The 20,086-nt window shown below is 32.6% G+C and overlaps 2 protein-coding genes across 2 annotated transcripts; one reads left to right on the plus strand and one right to left on the minus strand.

Moving 5' to 3' along the window:
• The first annotated feature begins 1,712 nt into the window (after positions 1–1,712).
• Positions 1,713–2,646, plus strand: LOC122294600. The gene is made up of 2 exons (XM_043103492.1): positions 1,713–1,784; positions 1,926–2,646. Exons 1-2 carry the CDS (start codon positions 1,753–1,755, stop codon positions 2,275–2,277), a joined length of 384 nt encoding a protein of 127 aa, XP_042959426.1. The 5' UTR covers positions 1,713–1,752; the 3' UTR covers positions 2,278–2,646.
• Positions 2,647–14,560: 11,914 nt separating this feature from the next.
• Positions 14,561–15,289, minus strand: LOC122301788 (cardosin-H-like). The gene is made up of 3 exons (XM_043113168.1): positions 15,129–15,289; positions 14,897–14,955; positions 14,561–14,700 (listed from the first exon to the last, which is right to left on the minus strand). Exons 1-3 carry the CDS (start codon positions 15,287–15,289, stop codon positions 14,561–14,563), a joined length of 360 nt encoding a protein of 119 aa, XP_042969102.1.
• Positions 15,290–20,086: the final 4,797 nt, after the last annotated feature.

Below are 20,086 nucleotides of genomic sequence, written 5' to 3' on the forward strand. Positions count from 1 at the left end.
TTTTAATGTTTACCATGTCAAAACGCTCAGCAAGCGAACATGCATAGAATCTGAATTGAAGTATATATGCTTCTACTATCCAAATTTGACCCAACATTAACCCTACCTATTTAAACGTAAGGATGCACAATTTTTCTTATGGGACTCGAGCATTATTTCAAAGATTCTTTCTTGTTGTCCCTGAAAGAAAACCATTGTGAGGTACCGATCAAGCCTATAAAACTCTTAACAGTTTTCTATATATATATAACTATATATAATATAGACCATCATCCTGTTGATTTTGTATGATCACTTTGTTCTAGGGTTATTGATATGGAGTCGGCCATTAGTGTGGACGTGTTCATTGGTCGAAAGGAATATTTCTAGGGATTTGGACGTTGTTACAAAGATCAAGTTGGCGATCATGGTGATCAAACTATACAAAAGGCCAAAAGGATTTCCCGAACTGTCACCATTGTAGAAATCGACTGGGTTACTCGTGGGATTTCAAGTCAGGTTTAGAGTCAGTAAAAGTTTTGTCATTGTATAAATCTGATTGTAATCAATTAATTTTATAGTAAATTTAAAGGTGGCGGCTAACCATCCAGAATGACATTTCATTTGCCACTACAAGAAATCAGGTTATTTACAGTGCTTAAAATCGTTGCAAAAGTCCCTCTAAAATGCTGCATATACTCATTTCCAGCGATTTTAAATTCCTTGCACGTTCGCCGTTATAATCACGTCTTTTTTGCCCATAGCAGCGATAAAAAAAATCTCGCTACTAAAACTACTTTTAGCAACGAATTTTTTTCCTTGCTAATAATCTCAATATCGCTGTAACTATCCTCACACTCAGAGAGATATATCGCTGAGAAATCTCAATTATAGCATTTGAAATCCTTGCAAATACTCTATAAATTGCTGCAATTAATATAAGGTATTTCTAGCGAAAATTTAAAAAATTGTTGGAAATAGTATTTTGCAGCGTAATTTAGATGTTGAAAATAGAACAAAAAAACGCTGCAAAGAAAAAAAATTGTTGCTAATGTGATCATTCTAGCGTGAAAAAATCGTTGTTAATGTATAAATATTGCAGCATTTTTAATTGCTGTAATTCCTTTTAAAATCGCTACAATTGATTTCCCTATTAGCAATTGATCATGATCAAGAGTTCTTCAAAAGTATTCCTTTCGTGATTGCCCAAAAGTTTTCTGTTGCATGTGCCATGATTTTTCACAAACTTATCTTCCAACTACACAATCTACAATATATTTGGAATAAAACTCAAGTTATTCATAATAATCATTGGCGCTATATTTTTCACCACACAGATTAATATGCATGCATGGTATAATAACCTACATTTATAACAAGTAACTTCAACGATCGATGGTCATGATCGTTTGAATATCGATCTCACAATTATCCTTGGCCGGTCAAATGCTCCTGATCACAAAGAATTATAATTTGGTTATGAAAAAGATTATGCAACGAATTACACAGTAAAATCATGATCCATGATTAATTATTAAACCGTAGAATGGTAAGAACGAAATGCTTGACCATCCATTTGAATCATAATTACTTCTTTGGTGGCAACAGCGCGCGTCTTCCCATGGTGATAGCTAGCCACCCTTACTTTTTCAGTGCTTCGATTTTATTCTAACACGCAATTAAAGGTTTAAGATCCGATCTAATTAGGAAATCATCTTATATATATTGCCCGCACCTTTGCCACCCATTTCTTCACTGCTGCTGATACTTATTATGATCTCCCAACCACAAAAGGATACCTGCAGGTACGTATGCAATATTATTGTAGCCCTAGCTCGCTAACTTCCATTCTAATTATTTAGTATTTATAGCCATGATCATTTAGCTAGTTTCCTTGAACGATAATCGATCCTAACACACACAGCTGCGGCATGCTTAATTCTCAGGATTTGGCCGTACGTACAGAGACTGATCATCATCATGAAAACCCTAGTACTTGTTGTACCCTTTGTTGCAATCCTCTTGATCTTTGCGACTCTGCAAGCTGATGCAGAAAGGCTCCCAGTAGATCAGAAGCCTAGGCCAAAAGCGGCCAATCGTCGGCTCCTAATTACCAATCAGGTTCAGACAGGCGACAACAACACCGACGATAGCAGCCCGGAAGCAAACCCATCGCACGGAAGACCTCCAGGACCATCCTATGATGATACTCACCGTAAACACCCTTGTCCAACAAAAGGTAAGGAAATTCATACTCCAGAAGGTACTACAAAATGCGAACACAGGCGCTTAGTCTAGCTAGCTAGCTAATTAATTAATAAGATGGTGAGGAGATGATCATGATCAAGGGAGATTATTATATTAATATATGATGTGGCTTTCAATAAATAAAGTGGAACCAAGATCATCGATCGATCCATGTTACTTTCCAAAGCTATCAGATATACGTTCTAGCAGCATGCTTTTAGTTTCATGACTAAGACGAAATAAGTCTCTCTCTGTATATATATGGGCTTTGTACGCAACGGGTTTCTGGCAGCTTGTAATCTATATATACATGCTGCATGTGAATTATAGCTGTTAAATAAAGGGACCATGCAAGCATTACTTACGTGCATGCATGGCGCGTGTGTTTGCTTATGTATATCACTGATATATTTTGGATTATTTGGCCTCTATATACTTCCATATAGATCTACTGAATTGGTGGATGTATAAGAGGGTAATATTAATTAAAATTTCAATTAATAGGTCATAATTAAGCTGGAATATATATCAAGGTGATGAGGTTTTTACAAGATTACTTAAAATTGTTTGAGAGAGAGAGAGAGAGAGAGAGAGAGAGAGAGAGAGAGAGAGAGAGAGAGAGAGAGAGAGAGAGAGAGAGAGAGAGAGAGAGAGCATGCATCTGATGCATGCATGGTTAATTCACTAAAACAAAATTACAATTACCTCTTTTTGGCGAGGGAGATTGTGGTGGGAAGAAGCTGCATTCATTTTACCACAAATTTTAGCCGTGGGATGCTCTAAAATAAATTGATGATTAAAAGTATTTTTCTTCACGAGAAGCCCAACTTGTAAGAAATGCATACATTTTCCCACAAGATTAATCACGAGGAAAAAATTATTTCAATATGGAAAATAGCCTTTGGTAGTAAATAGTGGGAAAAAAGTATTTCCAGAAAACTGTTTCGTGGCAAATGATAGTTCCAACAAAACATTTCATCAGAAATACTTATTTATGAAGAAATTTTATCACAGGAAATAATCAATTTTGGCATACACACAAAATGTATTTCCGACGAGTTACTATTCGCAGCAAATATTTTAAGATTTCAAAATATATATATATATATAAAAGCAAGAAAATGATATTGAGATCAAACAAAATTGAAAGAAATTGTCTAATGAAAGTTAAAACATATATATATATATATATATATATGAGCCCTGATGATCCAAATTGATTTAGTTCCCACAAATCACCATGCTTCACCACCATTGTTCTTGCATGATACACTCAACATTTTCAAATCTGTCAAATTCTTGGACGTCATGGTTCTCAATCATATAAATTCTAATCTATAAATCATTGGATGTGAACCTGCAGAATTGAAATCCTTTGAACCCATAATCAATTTGAAAATTCATCCAAGAAAGTCAAAATCAAGTAAATGGGTAGAGAATCTAGACTCAATGAAAACTCGTTTAAAGAATCTAGATTATATTAAAATCTAAGCCCGTTGAATAACATGTCTCACGAACCCAGATTACAAATGAGGAATGTCACAAAAGTTTTGATTTACCTTTAATAAGTTCAATCAAGAACAAGAAGAGTAAACTCAACTCACTAATAAAAATTCAATAATATCTTACATTCTCAAATGAGGCTATAAGTGGTTTAAATAAACAATCTCCAAAAATCCTAAGTGAATAGTATTGTAGGTACTGTAGCATGAACAGTGCACTACGGTACTTTTAAAACCTTAGTTCAAATAAAATAATAGCTTTTCAAATAAGCCTTTGGGCAAAATACAAGGTCTTCCCAAAACCCCTAATTGATAAGAAATATGACATATATGGGCTAAGCATCCTGAAGTCTACTTATTCTAAACTAATAATAAAAATCCTTTAAACAAATTAAAAGTCTTAACAACAACAAGCCCTATCTCTAAGTCATGTCTTCTAAAGCTTGGATCGAGTGGATCAAAACTGGTTCTTCTTCTTTCAAGTCCATCTTAAGTGTTGGACTCTTGCTAACTTCATTCCAATTGGATTGCACCAATCCTTGCATTGATTCCTTGATCTTGGCTCTTGATCTTGTAATTGATCCTTAAGACTTTGTCCGTCTTTGGGCCCATCATTCCCCCTCTCCTTAAAAGGACTCGATCTTGAATCTCCACTTGAATCAAAGGGAAAAATATCAGAAACATTGAAAGTAGCATAAATATGGTACTTACCTAGAAGATCCACTTGATATGAATCATCATTAATTTTCTCAAGAATATGAAAAGGTCTATCCAACCCACTCTTGTCATTAACAAGCAAAACATCAATACTAAAGGAGTAAGTGGATTAAAACCATATACAATTTCAAGATGAGAATAAAAAATGATAGTATGCACGGTCCTATTACATGCAAACTCTAACAAGGGCAGATGATATTCCCGCAAACGTTCATGCGAGAAGTCAATAGAAGGCAAATAATACTCCCATAAATGTTTATGAATCACATCTAAAGTGCTCCTTACACTAAAACGACAACTTCGATTATATGCAACCCCAATGAATAGCAAATAATATTCTCACAAACATTCATATGACATGTCAATGAATGACAAATGATATTGCAAAAAGTGCTCATGTAACACGTCTAAAATCTTTAGCATAGCCAAGTTACCCAACAAACTATCTCCACGTCTATCACACACAAGCAACTCACACATAAAACTAGAAGGCTCACATGTTCTATACACACTAGCAAAGTCATCATCATTAGCATGCAATTTCTTTTCATATTCAAATCTCAATAACTTTGCATGTAAATTAAAGATAAGGACATACTTTCTTGATAATGTATGAACCACAAAATTTTCCCCACCATGTTTGTATGTGATTACATGAGGAAAAATCTCAAGGCAGTGCTCCCACTTAGCATGCGTTCTAGTCAACAACTTACCTTGTTCCTTCAAGTGTGTCAAGAACTCATGTTTTTCAAAAAAAGGTCGGGTAGTAATTCTCATACCCGGCACAAAATCAACATAATGCTATATCTCTCTAATAGGAAGCAATCCACTAAACACACCACTAGGAATCATGATCTCATAATCCTGCAACAAAGATATAACAATACTAGGCAAAGTTTGTCAAGTTCATTAGTAGTAAAATTTGCCTTAGCATAAAAACTCACTTTTCTCTTTATTTTTCTCTCACTTTCTTCACTCTCACTTTTCTTTTCACTCTATTTTTTTCTTGAGATTTCAGCCACACCCTCATTTCTTTTCTCTCTCATTTTCCTCTCTCTCTTATTTTCGGTCTCACTATTTTTTTCCTCAAACTCACTTATACTCTTTCTTTTTTGTTCAATCTCACTTTTACTATGACACCCCCAAATTTCGTTAGGAATCGGACGGACATTTGAAGCGTTATTATATGTAACACAAAGTTACTTGCCCCCGTTCATGACATATAAAATGCAATGTTCTTAACATGCATATAACATTATGCAATATTCGCAGCGAATAAATTTTTTTCTTTAGCAATACTATGCACCAAATTGAAAATATCCTAAATGTTTAAAAGATACTTCATATATAATGTAATACCTTAATCTTACTACGTGAGTCTTTACGTCATTTTAATTTAATCTTTAAGTTAAATATTTTCATGTAAAGATTTTATTAGTTTATTAATTCAATTTATTTTATTTTAAGATGTGTGTGTTTTTATTTTATGTGAATTATTAAAATGAGATGAGAGTATATTTTTATATCCTTAATATACTTTTTTTTAAGTCCTTCACTTTGAATTAATTATGAATTAGCCCCTTTGAACTTACACCCTTGAATTGAATTAGGTATAAACTTTATCTTTTTAGGCTTAATCTAGGACATCCAACATGTACCTCAAGAGATAAGCTTTGACCCCTTTTCATTTCCTAAGGAGTTTCCACTTCTTCAAGCAATCGTACATCTCCTTCTTCCTTCACTTTCTTCTAGTTCAAGAGAAGAACCAATCATTCTTTCCATCACCTAAACCATGTGAGCTCCCAAAAGAAATAAAGAAAGTTAAATCTTTTCAAACAGTGCACTTTATCTATTTCTTTACCACTTTGAGGTTTCTTATAGTTGGAATTTTCAGGTGTTTTCATCTTTCAAGAAGTGAAGAAATTTGGGGTAAGGGTTCCTAACTCATTTCTTAGTGTAAGTGATATATGGATTTTTTTTTAAATACATCAACCATCTTATAAATATATATATATATATACATGGTTTTGAGGTGTTGTTAGGATAAACCGAACGATGTGTTGTATTGTGTCAATTTTTATTTTATTTTCATCTCTTTATGTTGTGGTTTGGTATGTATATATTGGATGTTGGATGAGTATTAACACACTTGTTATTTATTGGATTAGGATTTTCTGAAGTTAAAGAGATTGCAGCAGATCGAGGTAAGTAGCTATGACCATGCGCCCATGCCAAGTTCTCTTGTGGAAGAATATATCTCTATCTCTTTCCAAACGTTCCTCTAATTAAAGAATAAATGAATTTATATTATATACAAGTCTTTCTTGGTAGCCCCTGTTAAGTATCCTATTGATTATAATTGGTTGTATGTGTATATGGCAATGCATGCATATAGATTCTATGTCATGGAACTTTCATACATGCTTCTTGAAATAAATAAGGTTCTATTTATATGTAAACATGACATGAAATTATATTTTTTTTCAAAACAAATGCATATGCATCGGACTAAGAAAGATACTGAAAATGTTGATTTCAAAGAAAGAAAATGAATGAATTAATATACGAAAATATATAATGGCCACATAAAAGGAAATGATATCAAAGAAATGGGTAGATTGCAATGCCGGGTAAGTAGTACTGGTAGTGCACCCAGTGCTACTCCCTGACAGAAAAGGGTTCTAACCTGTGGCCATGGATGGAATCCAGGTCCAATAGGACCGCTAACCCCAACACACGGGACGTAATAGTGTGTTGGCCAAAAGAAAGTGAAAGATTAAATTAGGTTTATAGATGAAGATATGATATATAAGTATGTATGAAAATAAGAAATAAATATTATGCATGAAAGTATGGAGTAAGTATATGCATGGTAGTAAGAAGTAAGCGTATGCATGAGGTTATAAAGAAAGCATATGCATGGAAGTATTGTCAGAATTAGTATTGGTCTATGGATGTATGTTTTCAAAAAAAAATACTATATGCATATTAAGTTAACAGCATGATGTACAGCTTACTAAGTATTAGACTCACTTTGTATTTATGTTTTAAACGTCCAAGTATAGACCAATCTACTGAGGAGCTGAGTATTGCTGAGGAGGGCGGGGTCGACGTTTAGTAGTCCCTGGGTAGTTTGGTTTATTTCTAATGAGAATATATGTTTCTTACGTTTTAATATTGGACCCCACACGGGGATGTTTTATTGAGTTAACTTCTAGTCAAGATACCCTTGGGTATAAGGTATATTTTATAGTGGGGTGATGGAAACCCCTCCTGCTTTAAGTTAGTTTTCTTTTGTAAAGGCTGAAGGGACTGAGTCCCTTTTTGTTTAAAGTAGTTACGTTAAATGAATAGATGACAGACTCTGAGAGTCCTTTGTAAAGGAATATAAATGTATGTCTATTAGATGTTTCTTTCAGTTAGAATTAGAATTTATGCGTGATACGTTCAAACCGTCACATATTATCTTTAAAAAACAATAATACTAATAACAATATAGGCATTTATTTATAAATAAATTTATAGTTATAATAGGAAAAAAAACAGCTACGGGATCACGGTCTCACTCTTGATAGGGTGGGGTTGTGACATATAAAGACCCATTGAACAACTAAAATCACAATACTAGTCCAAAATGGTTATGATAAAAAAGTACTGGAGATGCAACTCTATTGTACAAATAGTAATTTACGTTAACTACTATATTAACATTGATATCGCACCATCGCTTAGTCAACTATGTCTAGTTGGTCAGCTCCTGATTCTCCTTCAGGTCCTGTAATAAGATCTATCATTCGGGGAGAATGGTAGTTGGAATTACCAAAGTGAGATTTGATCAAATCTCAGTAAGTTAACAAAAAACTTCCACCAAGGCTAATGATGCATGGATGACAGTAAAAGCATAAATGCATAATTAATTTCATAAGTAATTAAAGCATAACTTGACGTTTAACATAGCATAACTGACATAATTTAAATTAAAATGTGAACTGAACTTGACTTGACATGAACTTGATTTGAAACTTGACTTAATATGAACTTGTTCTGAAACTTGACTTAACATGAACATGATCTGAAACTTATTCTTTAACTGCTTAAATACATACTCCACAATTATTATGACCCCATGTATTCTATGTGTCACAATTGCTATGTCACACGTAGCGTATGTGTCATAATTACTGTGATCTCATACTTCGTGTGCCTGAAACTTATTCTTTAACAGCTTAAATACATACTCCACAGTTATTATGGCCCCATGTATTCTACGTGTCACAATTGATGTGTCTCACATAGTCTATGCGTCACAATTGCTGTGACCCCATACATAAGTAATCAAAGTATAACTTGACATACAACATTGCATAACTGACATAACTTAAATTGAAATGTTAACTGAATTTATTCTTTAACTGCTTAAATACATACTTCACAGTTGTTGTGGCCCCATGTATTCTACGTGTCATAATTGTTGTGTCTCATGTAGTGTATGCGTCACAATTGCTGTGACTCCATACATAAGTAATCAAAGCATAATTTGACATACTTGAGATATGGTTATGTCGTAACATGACTTAAACATGTATCACACAACATTTCATAACATGATATCACATATAACGGAAACATGTATTCTACGCATCACAATGCAGTTAAATACATACTTCACAGTTGTTGTGGCCTTATGTATTTTACGTATCACAATGTAGTTAAATACATACTCCACAGTTGTTGTGGTCCCATGTATTCTACACGTCACAATTGCTGTGTCTCATGTAGTGTATGCGTCACAATTGTTGTGACCCCATATTTCTTGTGTCACAGTTGTTGTGGACCCCACAAAACTGAATGTAAATTAAGATGAAATGTGACTAGAATAGGAAATGACAGAAGCCCTGACGTAACATAACGTGATTGAAACATAACTTGAAAGACATGACCAACTTGAGATAGGGTTATAACGTGATATGACTTAAATACGTAACACGCAATATTTCATAACATGATATGCTTGCAACAATGAACATTACATGACATATATGATAACACACATACATACACTGTAATTCCTTTACTTAGCACATATACACAGTAGACTGCTAGTAAGTTAAAAGCTAACTTACCTCGATCTCTATGTTTCTTATAAAAGTTCAAGTGCGATCACGAGAAACTGTAATTAGTGATTCTAAAAGTTAGAACTAAATCACTAATAATTTAAAATATGGAAAAATACTAACTTAAAGAATTAAATTTCAATTTTACCCTTTACATGTAGAAAAATAACTGTTTTATCCCTAACTTAAGGATTTTGCATGCTAACTCCAAAAGTCACCAAAATTTGCATGCCTCATATAAATTTTATCCTAAACTCAAATATCAATTTAGAAAAATTTAAAACTAATCACAACTATTAAAATTCCATAGGGCCAAAATTCTCATATGCTATTTCCATTGATTTTTGTTTCTAACTTGTTTTGATTAACCTTTTGATCTATAACTTATAAAGATGTGATCTTCAAACCAAACCGTCACATAATTTAAAAAGATGTCTTAAAATATATATATAAGCTTCTAATTCAAAATCACATGGTTAAACATTAACCAAAACATCAATTGAGTCAAGAACATCCACACTTTGGCCTATCCGGACATCTTTTTGCATAATATTTCATATCTTTAAAACTAATATCAAATATCTTCAAAATAATATTTTAATATGTATATAAGAGGCTTAAGATCCTCCAATAAAATTATCAAAGTCATTGGAATAGGTTTAAACCACCAAAGATTTAAATTTTCTCGAAATAGAAACTGTTTTTCCTCTTCTAGTTTCTAAGTTTCTAGATCTAAGAAAATATTTCATCAAAGCATTTAATCATGCAACAAATCCTAAACCAATAATCATATACACATGTTAAAAATACTCCTTAAAAATTTCAGACCAAGATCTATCCATTAGTTTGGTCAAAAACTCCAAAATACAACATATTCTCTAGTTTATCTCCTAGAATAACCTTTTCAGAGTTTAAATAATATTTTATTGACCAAATGATCTTCAAATGGAATAAATAAGATATTCACATAAACTAGACTAAAAAAGGAACAACTTGTATGAAGGAGACTTTATGATAAAATACTTACAAAAGTCTCGAAATGGGCGTGTAAAAGAATACCTAAAAGCTATCCGAGAGAGTGTTTGGTATTCATTCAATGAAAGGTGTAAAGGAAAATGATTTCGTGGAGAGTGAGCTGGAGATATTTATGCACAAGATATGAAAGAATATGAGGTCGAAGTGAGGGTTGAGTGTAGGTCTTTCTTACACAATAATATCTATAAAAATCAGCTCAAAATATTTTTACCCAATAATATCCACAAAAATCAGCTCAAGATATTTTTATCCAATAATATCTACAAAAATCAACTCAAGATATTTTTACTCAATAATATCAACGAAAATCAACTCAAGATATTTTTACCCAAAAATATCCACAAATATTAGTTCAATATATTTTTACCCAATAATATCTACAAAAATCAGTTCAAGATATTTTTACCCAAAAACATTCACAAATATCAGCCCAAGATCTTTTCTAATGGTAGAGTATAGACTTGGAAGAGTGAGGTAGCCCTTTGATTTTTTTCTTCTAGAACCTTCTAGATCCTCTTGACGACATCTGATTAGCCATGTGGGGGGATGAAATTACTTGGCCAAAATCAATGCTAAGGTGTCCAATTAAAACTTTTCTAACTTAATTTGGACATTCCACACTTCTGATACCATAGTGAGTAATAACACTAACTATGTGGTTAGATTAAAACCTATACGTTTAATGGATTCGTGAAAACTTATGGGGTCTTCACGAGGTTTCTAAAACCAATAGAAATTCTACAATTGAATTTCTAGCGGTCTGTTATATTTACTCTCTTTTTTGATCAATCTCATTTTCTCTCTTTCTTTGTTGATCAACCTCACTTTCACTCTTTCTTTTTTGATCAATCTCACTTTCTCTCATTTCTTTTTGATCAGCCTCACTTTCATTCTTTCTTTTTTGATCAATCTTACTTTTTAATTTTAGTTGGTCCATGAGGACCTGTTCATGGTTAAATAAGTGAACTTGGTTGTTTTGTCATCCTTTACAAAGTTGTACATGTTCATGACCCCATCATGGATTACCCTCCTATCATACTGTCAGGGCCTCCCCAACAAAATATGGCTAGCATGCATAGACACAACATCACAAAGAGCATCATCCTGATACTTTCCAATGAAAAAATAAACTAGCGCTTGTTTATTTACTCTAACCTCCTCACAATCATTCAACAACTACAACTTGTATGGTCTAAGGTGTTTCAAGGTAGATAAATTCAATTTCTCAATTAAAGTAGTACTAGCTACGTTAACACAACTCCCCCAACCAATAATCATACTACATGCCTTGTTGTTGATATGGCATCTAGTATGAAAAATATTCTCTCGCTATCGCTCTGTATCATTCATCTTAAACTGTGTATTGAGAGCACGTCTAGCAACAAGTGACTCACCATACTTTTCATATTCATACCCATTCTCAATACTACTAGGCTCGCGTCTTCTTCTATCTCTCCCACTTTGCAGATTTCTAATTATCGCATCTCGTTGATCCATCCTATCCCTCACTTCTCCAATGCTAAATTCAACTTTTCAAACTTTTGTTGTATGGACAGCAACACAAAGTATGAATCGTCTTCCATCTCCTTTGGTGATGTGTAAGACATCATAATGCACTGCACAAAAAAGTTATTAATGGTAAAAACCTCACACACTCTCTTACGTGTTTACGTTCAAATAATGGCATTTCCCTCATGTATCACTCTTAATTTTTTTTTCCCGGTAATGATCTTTCACTCTCTTGCCTTTTGCCTCAAAAGTTTTCTCACTCAAGTTCTTTAGGAAATAATTAAATTCAATCAAGACAATACAACCTTATTTTATTCCAACTAGAAATTAGGTCCAAAAAACAATAATAGAAACGCAGAAGGAAAAGAAAATGACACGAGACTCAAGGATTTGAAACGAGTGAAAGAGTAATTACAAAACAAGATACTAACTATAATGATATATTCAACCCCCTTTGATGATAAGGCTCAATAAAAAAATAAAAAAAAAATTTGAGTTTAATTTTTCTTTTCTTTTCTATTCTTTTCTCTTTTCTTTTTCTCTTCCTTTTTTTCACTAGTTCAATCACAAATAATTGATTCAATTATGAGAATCAAACAATTAAATTCAAACACACGAAATTGACAGGACTATAAGAGAATTAATAAAATGACACTCCAAGCAATTAACAAACTTAGAAATATCACTACAAAAAAAGACAGAATTCCCAGTGTTGGGTATGCACCGGCAAATATCCAAAAAAATGCCGCTAATTAATGCAAGAAACCCTAGAAATTTCAAACCTTAGATGGTGCAAATTTTGACAACCTCAGAAAAAACAAATTTCTGCACTTTTTTTTCACTTTTTTTTGGTAACCCTAGAACAATAAAACCCTTGAATTAAAGATACAAAAAATAAAAGATAGAATTAAACTTGATTAAAAACCTTGTTCTGAATACCAAATGATGTGAACCCGCAGAATTGAAATCCCTTGAACCTACAATCAATTTGAAAACTCACCCAAAAAATCAAAATCAAGTCAATGGGTGGAGAATTTAGACCCGATGAGAACTCGTTTCAAGAACCTATATTATATTAAAATCTAAACCCGTTGAAAAACCTATCTCAAGAACCTAAATTCTAAAAAAAGAATGCCACAAAAGTTATGATTTACCTTTGATACATTCAAAAGTTCAACAAGAGGAGTAAACTCAACTCACCAATAAAAATTCAATAATGTCTGACCTTCTCAAATTAGGTTACAAGTGGTTTAAATAAACAATTTCCAAAAATCCTAAATGAATAGTACTGCAAGTACTATAGCGTGAACAGTGCACTACAGTAACTTCTAAAACCCTAGTTTAAATAAAATAATAGATTTTCAAATAATCCCTTGGCCAAAATACAAAGGCTTCCCAAAACCCCTAGCTCATAAGAAATAAGACATATGTGGGTTAAGCATCCTCAAGCCCACTTATTCTGAACTAATAATAAAAATCCTTTAAACAAATTGAAAGCCTTAACAACAATAGGTCATATCTCTAAGTCATGTCTTCTAAAACTTGGATCAAGTAGATCACAACTGGTTCTCCTTCTTTCAAGCCCATCTTGAGTGTTGGGCTCTTGCTAGATTCATTCCAATTGGATTGCACCAATCATTGCATTGTTTTCTTGATCTTCTTGATTCTTGATCTTGTAATTGATTTTTAAGACTTGGTCTGCCTTAGGGCCTATCAACTTAAATAAAATCTAACCAACTCTTCAACTAAATCAATATACACATATAAATTAAATCTATTATCCATTTAAGCTCAATATCCAACAAACCCAAATAACTACATAGCTTTACAAATCTCAAACCAATAGAATCATCAACATATATATGGATTCCAATATTCACGAGTCGATTCAATACATAACACACTCGACTACTTGGCACCAAATTCAAAAATTCCTCTACACACTTCCATATACATAATTCAACTAATAAAACATACAACATGCTTGATGCCCATGTAATTTAATCTAGCAAAATCACACATACTCCATCCATCTAGCACTTGAGTTCAACACAAACTCATTACACAACAATATTCATAAAACTTCCTATTACATTCAATATGCATAAAATCTGTCCAACCAACATTTACAAATACTCGACTCAATTTAAAAGCCTCTTGATAATACATACATGTTTCCAAATTACCATCCAACACAAATACACATACTCCATAACAAGCTCCTAATCAATATATCACTTGCTAATAGCTAATCATAACCAACATATTCAATACAACAAATCTGCCCAATTCTTCCAATAGTATCCTTATACAAGTTTATGATACTTAATAGCATTCATACATCTCCAAATGTCCAAGAAATTTGACAAAGAAAATACATTACATTAATCACCATTACAGTTGTAAGACATTCAAAATAAATGACAAACACGTACAACTTATCGCATCTCACTTTTTCTACTTGCAGAAATTGCATAACAAGAAACTGTTAGTAAAACCATGAAGAGATAAATGGGCACTGTTTGAACCATGATGTAAGGTCATTGATTTCACCAATGAAGGGCCATCAGCCTCTGCTCCTTGAAAAGCCACATAAACTGCAAAATAACACAACAAAGACAAGTCAAGTTATAGATCAAGGGAAATAGCATGATAGAAATCGTGTGAAATAGAATTTGATGCCATTTATTTTCTTGTATTATTATAACCTTGGCACTGATAACGGAAGCTCTAGGTATAATCTAGACAACTACCTTGTGCAACTCATCCTTTGTATCTGCAAGTAGAACTTACAATCCTCGAGAAACTCTAAAGCAAGACTAGCCATACACATATTCTTTGAATCTTGTCTCCTTTTCAACTCAAAAGGAAAGTCTTATGGGACAAAAAGCAGAACCATTAATTTTTTTACATCAATTTATGGGGAAAATCATTTTTATTTACAAAATTTTCAATACCATTGAAAGAATATTGACAAAACAATACACAAGTTACAACAACAGTGCTTGGAACAAAATTTTCATACCTGCCAGTACCCTTTTCAGTGACTGGAGCATAAGTGTGGTTTCCTTTGAAATGCTTTTGATCAACACCACCAAAGACAATCTCACCACCTTCTTTTGCATCTGGATCCCAGTTAAGCCAAAAGGAGAAAACCTCCTCCTTTACAAGACCTTGATGCACCATATTGTACTTGTATTCTTGTAACAACTCAATTTAATCAAAGCACCAGATAATTTAAAGAGAGAAACAATTTGAGTACAAAATTTCACATCAATGTATAAAGAACATACCACACTAGCACAACATTCCCAATTGAAATCTCCTAAATTTGAAGAAATAAAAATAAAATATTACATGTAAACTCTTACTGTGGCCACATGAAAAAGCAGTTTCAATAAAAACTTCTAAAAAAAAACAAGGGGGAGGGGGGCCTACTTGATCCTTGATAGTAAAATCCCAAATCCATAATTTATTTTGAAAGTACTAGATCTCTCTTCAAATTTGCACCACAAATCCATGATTTATTTCACAAGATTTTCCTAGATCACAAATCGACAATTATAGATTCAATTTCAAAGCATATAAATAGTTATATGTACTGGACCAGCTTGACCTGTACCTAGAATGGAAATAGCAAGCAATCTAGAAATTTTATGGTCAATGCATACTTTTGTATTTGTGGATAGTGGAAGATGATAAGAAAAATATACAGCAAAACTTACACACACACACAGAGAGAGAGAGAGAGAGAGAGAGAGAGAGAGAGAAATAGAGAGAGACACTGATAGGGGTGTAAATTTTAACCGGTAAACCGGAAAACCGGCCCGGTTGTGCCGGTTTTGAACCGGTCCAGTCCGGAACCGGTTTCATAAAATGAAAAACCGGCCGAAACCGGTCCGGTTTCGGTTCCGGCCATTTTTAGACCGGATCGGACCGGTACTATTTAATATGTGTATATTTTTTTATTTATTTAATGTTATATGTTATATATTTTATGTTATATATAATTTTTTATATATAATATATAATAATATAAATTATAATTATATATAAGATAGTGTTATTTTAATTTATAAAATAAAAGTTTAATCTCAAACATGAAAATTTAATTGATCATATGCTTTAAATATATAATATTATAAATATATATTATTTATTAATAACATTTTATCATAAATTCATAAGAAGTAAGAACCTAAAAAGAAAGAAAATCACTCAAATATTATTACTAAATTTTAATGGCCTAATACACTTAAAACTCTTTATATTTTTTTTGATAAGTACATAAGACATTAGTAGATAAATATAAATTATATATATTAGCATATAATTTATATAAAGCCATACCAAAGCTATACTAATAGCATAAATTTTTTACATAGCACTTTTTTTTTTGCATAGCAGTCTTTTTATATAGTAGTTTTTTTTTAAGTAGAATTTTTTGACATAGCAGTTTTTTTTTTTATAAACAGATTTTTTTTTATAATAAATATATATTTTATTAAAACCGGAAAACCGGACCGGAAACCGGAATACCGGTTTAGGAGGGTAATCGGTGCGTAATCGAACCGGACCGGTTACACCCCTAGACACCGAGAGGAAAAGGGAGGGAGGTCGTCAAAGGGAGGACATCAAAGAGATGGAAGCTCACCGGCGAGGGCGACGCAGCTAGTGGCATTGTGCCTTGTGGAGAGAAACCAAAGGAGAAGAGAAAGAGTTTTGGTGGAGAGAGAGAGAGAGAGAGAGAGAGAGAGAGAGAGGGATGATCGAAGGGATAGGGTCATCGGCATGAGGTGGTGGAATGAGTGATGTTGGTGGTTTATGTGACAGACCTATTTTCAGCGATAACAATTCGCTGTAAAAAGTCATTTGTCATCACAAAAGTCATTTTTCCTCAAAGTTTTGCTCGTGGAATGTGATCTCGTTGCAAAATACTTGTTTTTTTTCCCATGGATAATTTTTGTACCTTCAACTAAATATTTACCACGATAGTAAATCTTGAATAAAAATTCGTGAGAAAAACTCAAATTTCTTGTAGTGATTATAACTATATGGGAAATTAAGCCTTGACACTCTTATATATATATATATGCAACTACGACTTTTTTGAACAACCTATATATGCATTAAAATAAATATCAAAGATATAAGAGATCAGGCCAGGGGAAATTAAGCATCCTCAATAAAAATCTTATTCCAATCGTGAAGATATATATATATATACAGAGAGAGAGAGAGAGAGAGAGAGAGAGAGAGAGAGAGAGAGAGAGAGAGAGTGAGAGAGAGAGAGAGAGAGTTACAAGAAAATATTGATAACAAATCATCCTAGCTAGCTCTAGCTGCAAATAGCTTGACCCAAGTAATGGCTCTCTTTGAATAATTAATATTAAAATTGGAAGCTGCAACTAGCTAGCCTACATGCTTAGCGTTAGTGAGAAGAGGTTGGGGGAATTAAATCTTTTAGATATAGGTATAGTTAGGTCAAAGATCATATCCATTATCATGACCATTCACCCATATACAAACTTGATATGGATATGTTCAATCTCCTCAATAACATGACCTGGCACTACAACAGAAGAGACTTTTTGCAAGAAAATATTTCATTTCTAAAAACTTCTTTTTTATTGTAAATGTCCCTTAGCAACGATCAATGTTCGTCACTCTACTTCAGAATTACCGCATTGGCATTTAATACTATCCAATGAGTTAGATTTTCGTTGCAAATATGCACTTTTAGCAATGAGAATCTTCTATTGCAAATGTATATATTTTTGTTACTAAAGTCCATTGAGAGATTTGGAAATTGTTGCAAATATATATTAGCAACAATTTATATTTATTGCCAAATAGAGTAGCAACGAACTTGATTCGTTGTAAACGTAATCCTGAAACAAATAAATTGCTCAAAAACAAATTTACAACGATTTTTATGCATTGCAACACTTGAATTTTGTTGCAAATGTATAACTTACAACCATTATTTTCATTGCAATTAAGCAGTAGTAACATATTCAATTCGTTGTAATATACCTCATTTGCAATGAAACTAAATCATTGCTTTTTTACACTTGCTACGAACTCATGCATTGTAGATATAAACTAGCAACAAAATCTACAATGCATATCATTACAAATATAAATGTTTCAATGAATCTAATTCATTGGAAAACTTCATTTCTAATAATATGCATTTGCTAATGTATTTCTACACCAAATGGATTCATTAGAAATGATTTTTTGTAAACATGTCATTGCAAATACACGAATTTGTCACATTTATCGTTATAATTATTTGTGTTTGGCTTTGGTAATTTAATTGGTGTTGGATTCTGAATTGGCTTACAAATTAAATGAGTATCAAATAATCAAATTTTAAACAAATCGTCTATATACCAATTATCCATTATTTTACAATGCAATTAAGTTCACTAGACAACTCCTACATATAACATCATGGACTTACAAAAAATACATGTAACCCGAAATGCACCATTGGATTGAAAGATCTCTTACAATCTCATTTCATATGATCTATTATATCATTAATAAATTCAAACATATAGTGCACAAGAACATGCATCATTAATTAGTTCTTACAATAATATTGTCATGTCTATGTTCCACAATCACATGCCTACAAGTGCATGCATTTCATTAATTTTATAGCACAATAGCCTTCATGCAAGCACTCTACATACACCATTTCATTGATGTCCACTACAATATCAAGGAAATCATTCTTGTTCGGCCACACAAAAATATTAATATGCAACTACCCTATATATATAGTCCAAAAAGCAGTTGCATACAAATGTAGTTCTTGCCTTAACCTAATTTCCAACACTAATGGTAAGATTTATCACTTGACTAACATTAAGTTCAACTATAGTAATGTAAGGCTTTTACAAAATATTCTACATCAGGCATTGTCAACCACATATTTACATCATTTTCTTCACTTAACAAAATAACTTCATCCACTCTTTCTTCTCATGCATCTATCCATTGTAAACATAGCCAAACATGGGACAACGATAAAAAAGAGTACTAGTATCCAAACTATCTCATAAACCATGTGCAAAATAACATATGTTCTCAAAACTTGTATATATTTACATTTGGCCAAAATATAAAAAAGAGTACTAGTATCCAAACTATCTCATAAACTATGTGCAAAATAACATATGTTCTCAAAACTTGTATATATTTACATTTAGCCAAAATTCACTGCATGTCCTTTCAAATATATCAAGTTGCCTACCGATTACTTTTGGATTCTCTTTGAGACTCCATGATTTGGGCCAACCTTACACATGCGTTCTGCATAGAGCCTTTGTTTCTCCATAATTGATTTCAATGCCCTTGTTAGTTATTCACACTTCTCTTTATAGCTCAAAACATTTTTTATTAGATTGGTGATCAAATGAGAGATTAGTTTAGGTTCCGGTACAACTGAATGGCCCAAACCTCGGACATACCTAGATCCGTCCCCTAGCACCTCTTTGAAGACTTCATTTGCTACATTTTAATCTGTGTAAGTGGCATCTCTTTCTTTCCATAAGCAGACCATTTGATTCCATTATATAAAAAAAAAACATATACCTTATGTAAATTAATTTTCTTTTAAAGATTGCATAACTAAATCCATGATAGTGTTATTGTTCTCTTCATTGTGCTCTGTAACAAATCTCCATTTCTTCCCAGACCAACTAGATAACTTATAAAAATCTATGAAGTTGTCGATTTTGCCACGCTTCAAAATAATTATAGTTAGATCATTACAATTATAATGATACACATGTTTACTAGCTACAGATACTATATATAAATTCCTTACAGTCTCAGTGATCAACCTAACAAATGACTTCGACTCCGCTACGTGATTTGTTCGTGCCTTCTCCCTATTTATCTTAATTTGACTCGATAATTTCTAGATCATCTAAACTATGGAAATGAATTACTATACTAAATCAAAAT

The sequence above is a fragment of the Carya illinoinensis genome, chromosome 2, assembly GCF_018687715.1.
Source record: "Carya illinoinensis cultivar Pawnee chromosome 2, C.illinoinensisPawnee_v1, whole genome shotgun sequence".
In the NCBI taxonomy this organism is placed as follows: Eukaryota; Viridiplantae; Streptophyta; class Magnoliopsida; order Fagales; family Juglandaceae; genus Carya; species Carya illinoinensis.

Bases quoted from the DNA above. Each gene is read 5' to 3' on its own strand.
- LOC122294600 (XM_043103492.1), top strand. From the start codon at position 1,753: ATGATCTCCCAACCACAAAAGGATACCTGCAG. The intron at 1,785-1,925 runs GTACGTATGCAA...CTTAATTCTCAG, and splicing joins CCACAAAAGGATACCTGCAG to GATTTGGCCGTACGTACAGA.
- LOC122301788 (XM_043113168.1), bottom strand. From the start codon at position 15,289: ATGGTGCATCAAGGTCTTGTAAAGGAGGAGGTTTTCTCCTTTTGGCTT. The intron at 14,956-15,128 runs GTATGAAAATTT...TGAGTTGAAAAG, and splicing joins ACTGAAAAGGGTACTGGCAG to GAGACAAGATTCAAAGAATA. The intron at 14,701-14,896 runs GTAAGTTCTACT...GTTATTTTGCAG, and splicing joins TTTAGAGTTTCTCGAGGATT to TTTATGTGGCTTTTCAAGGA.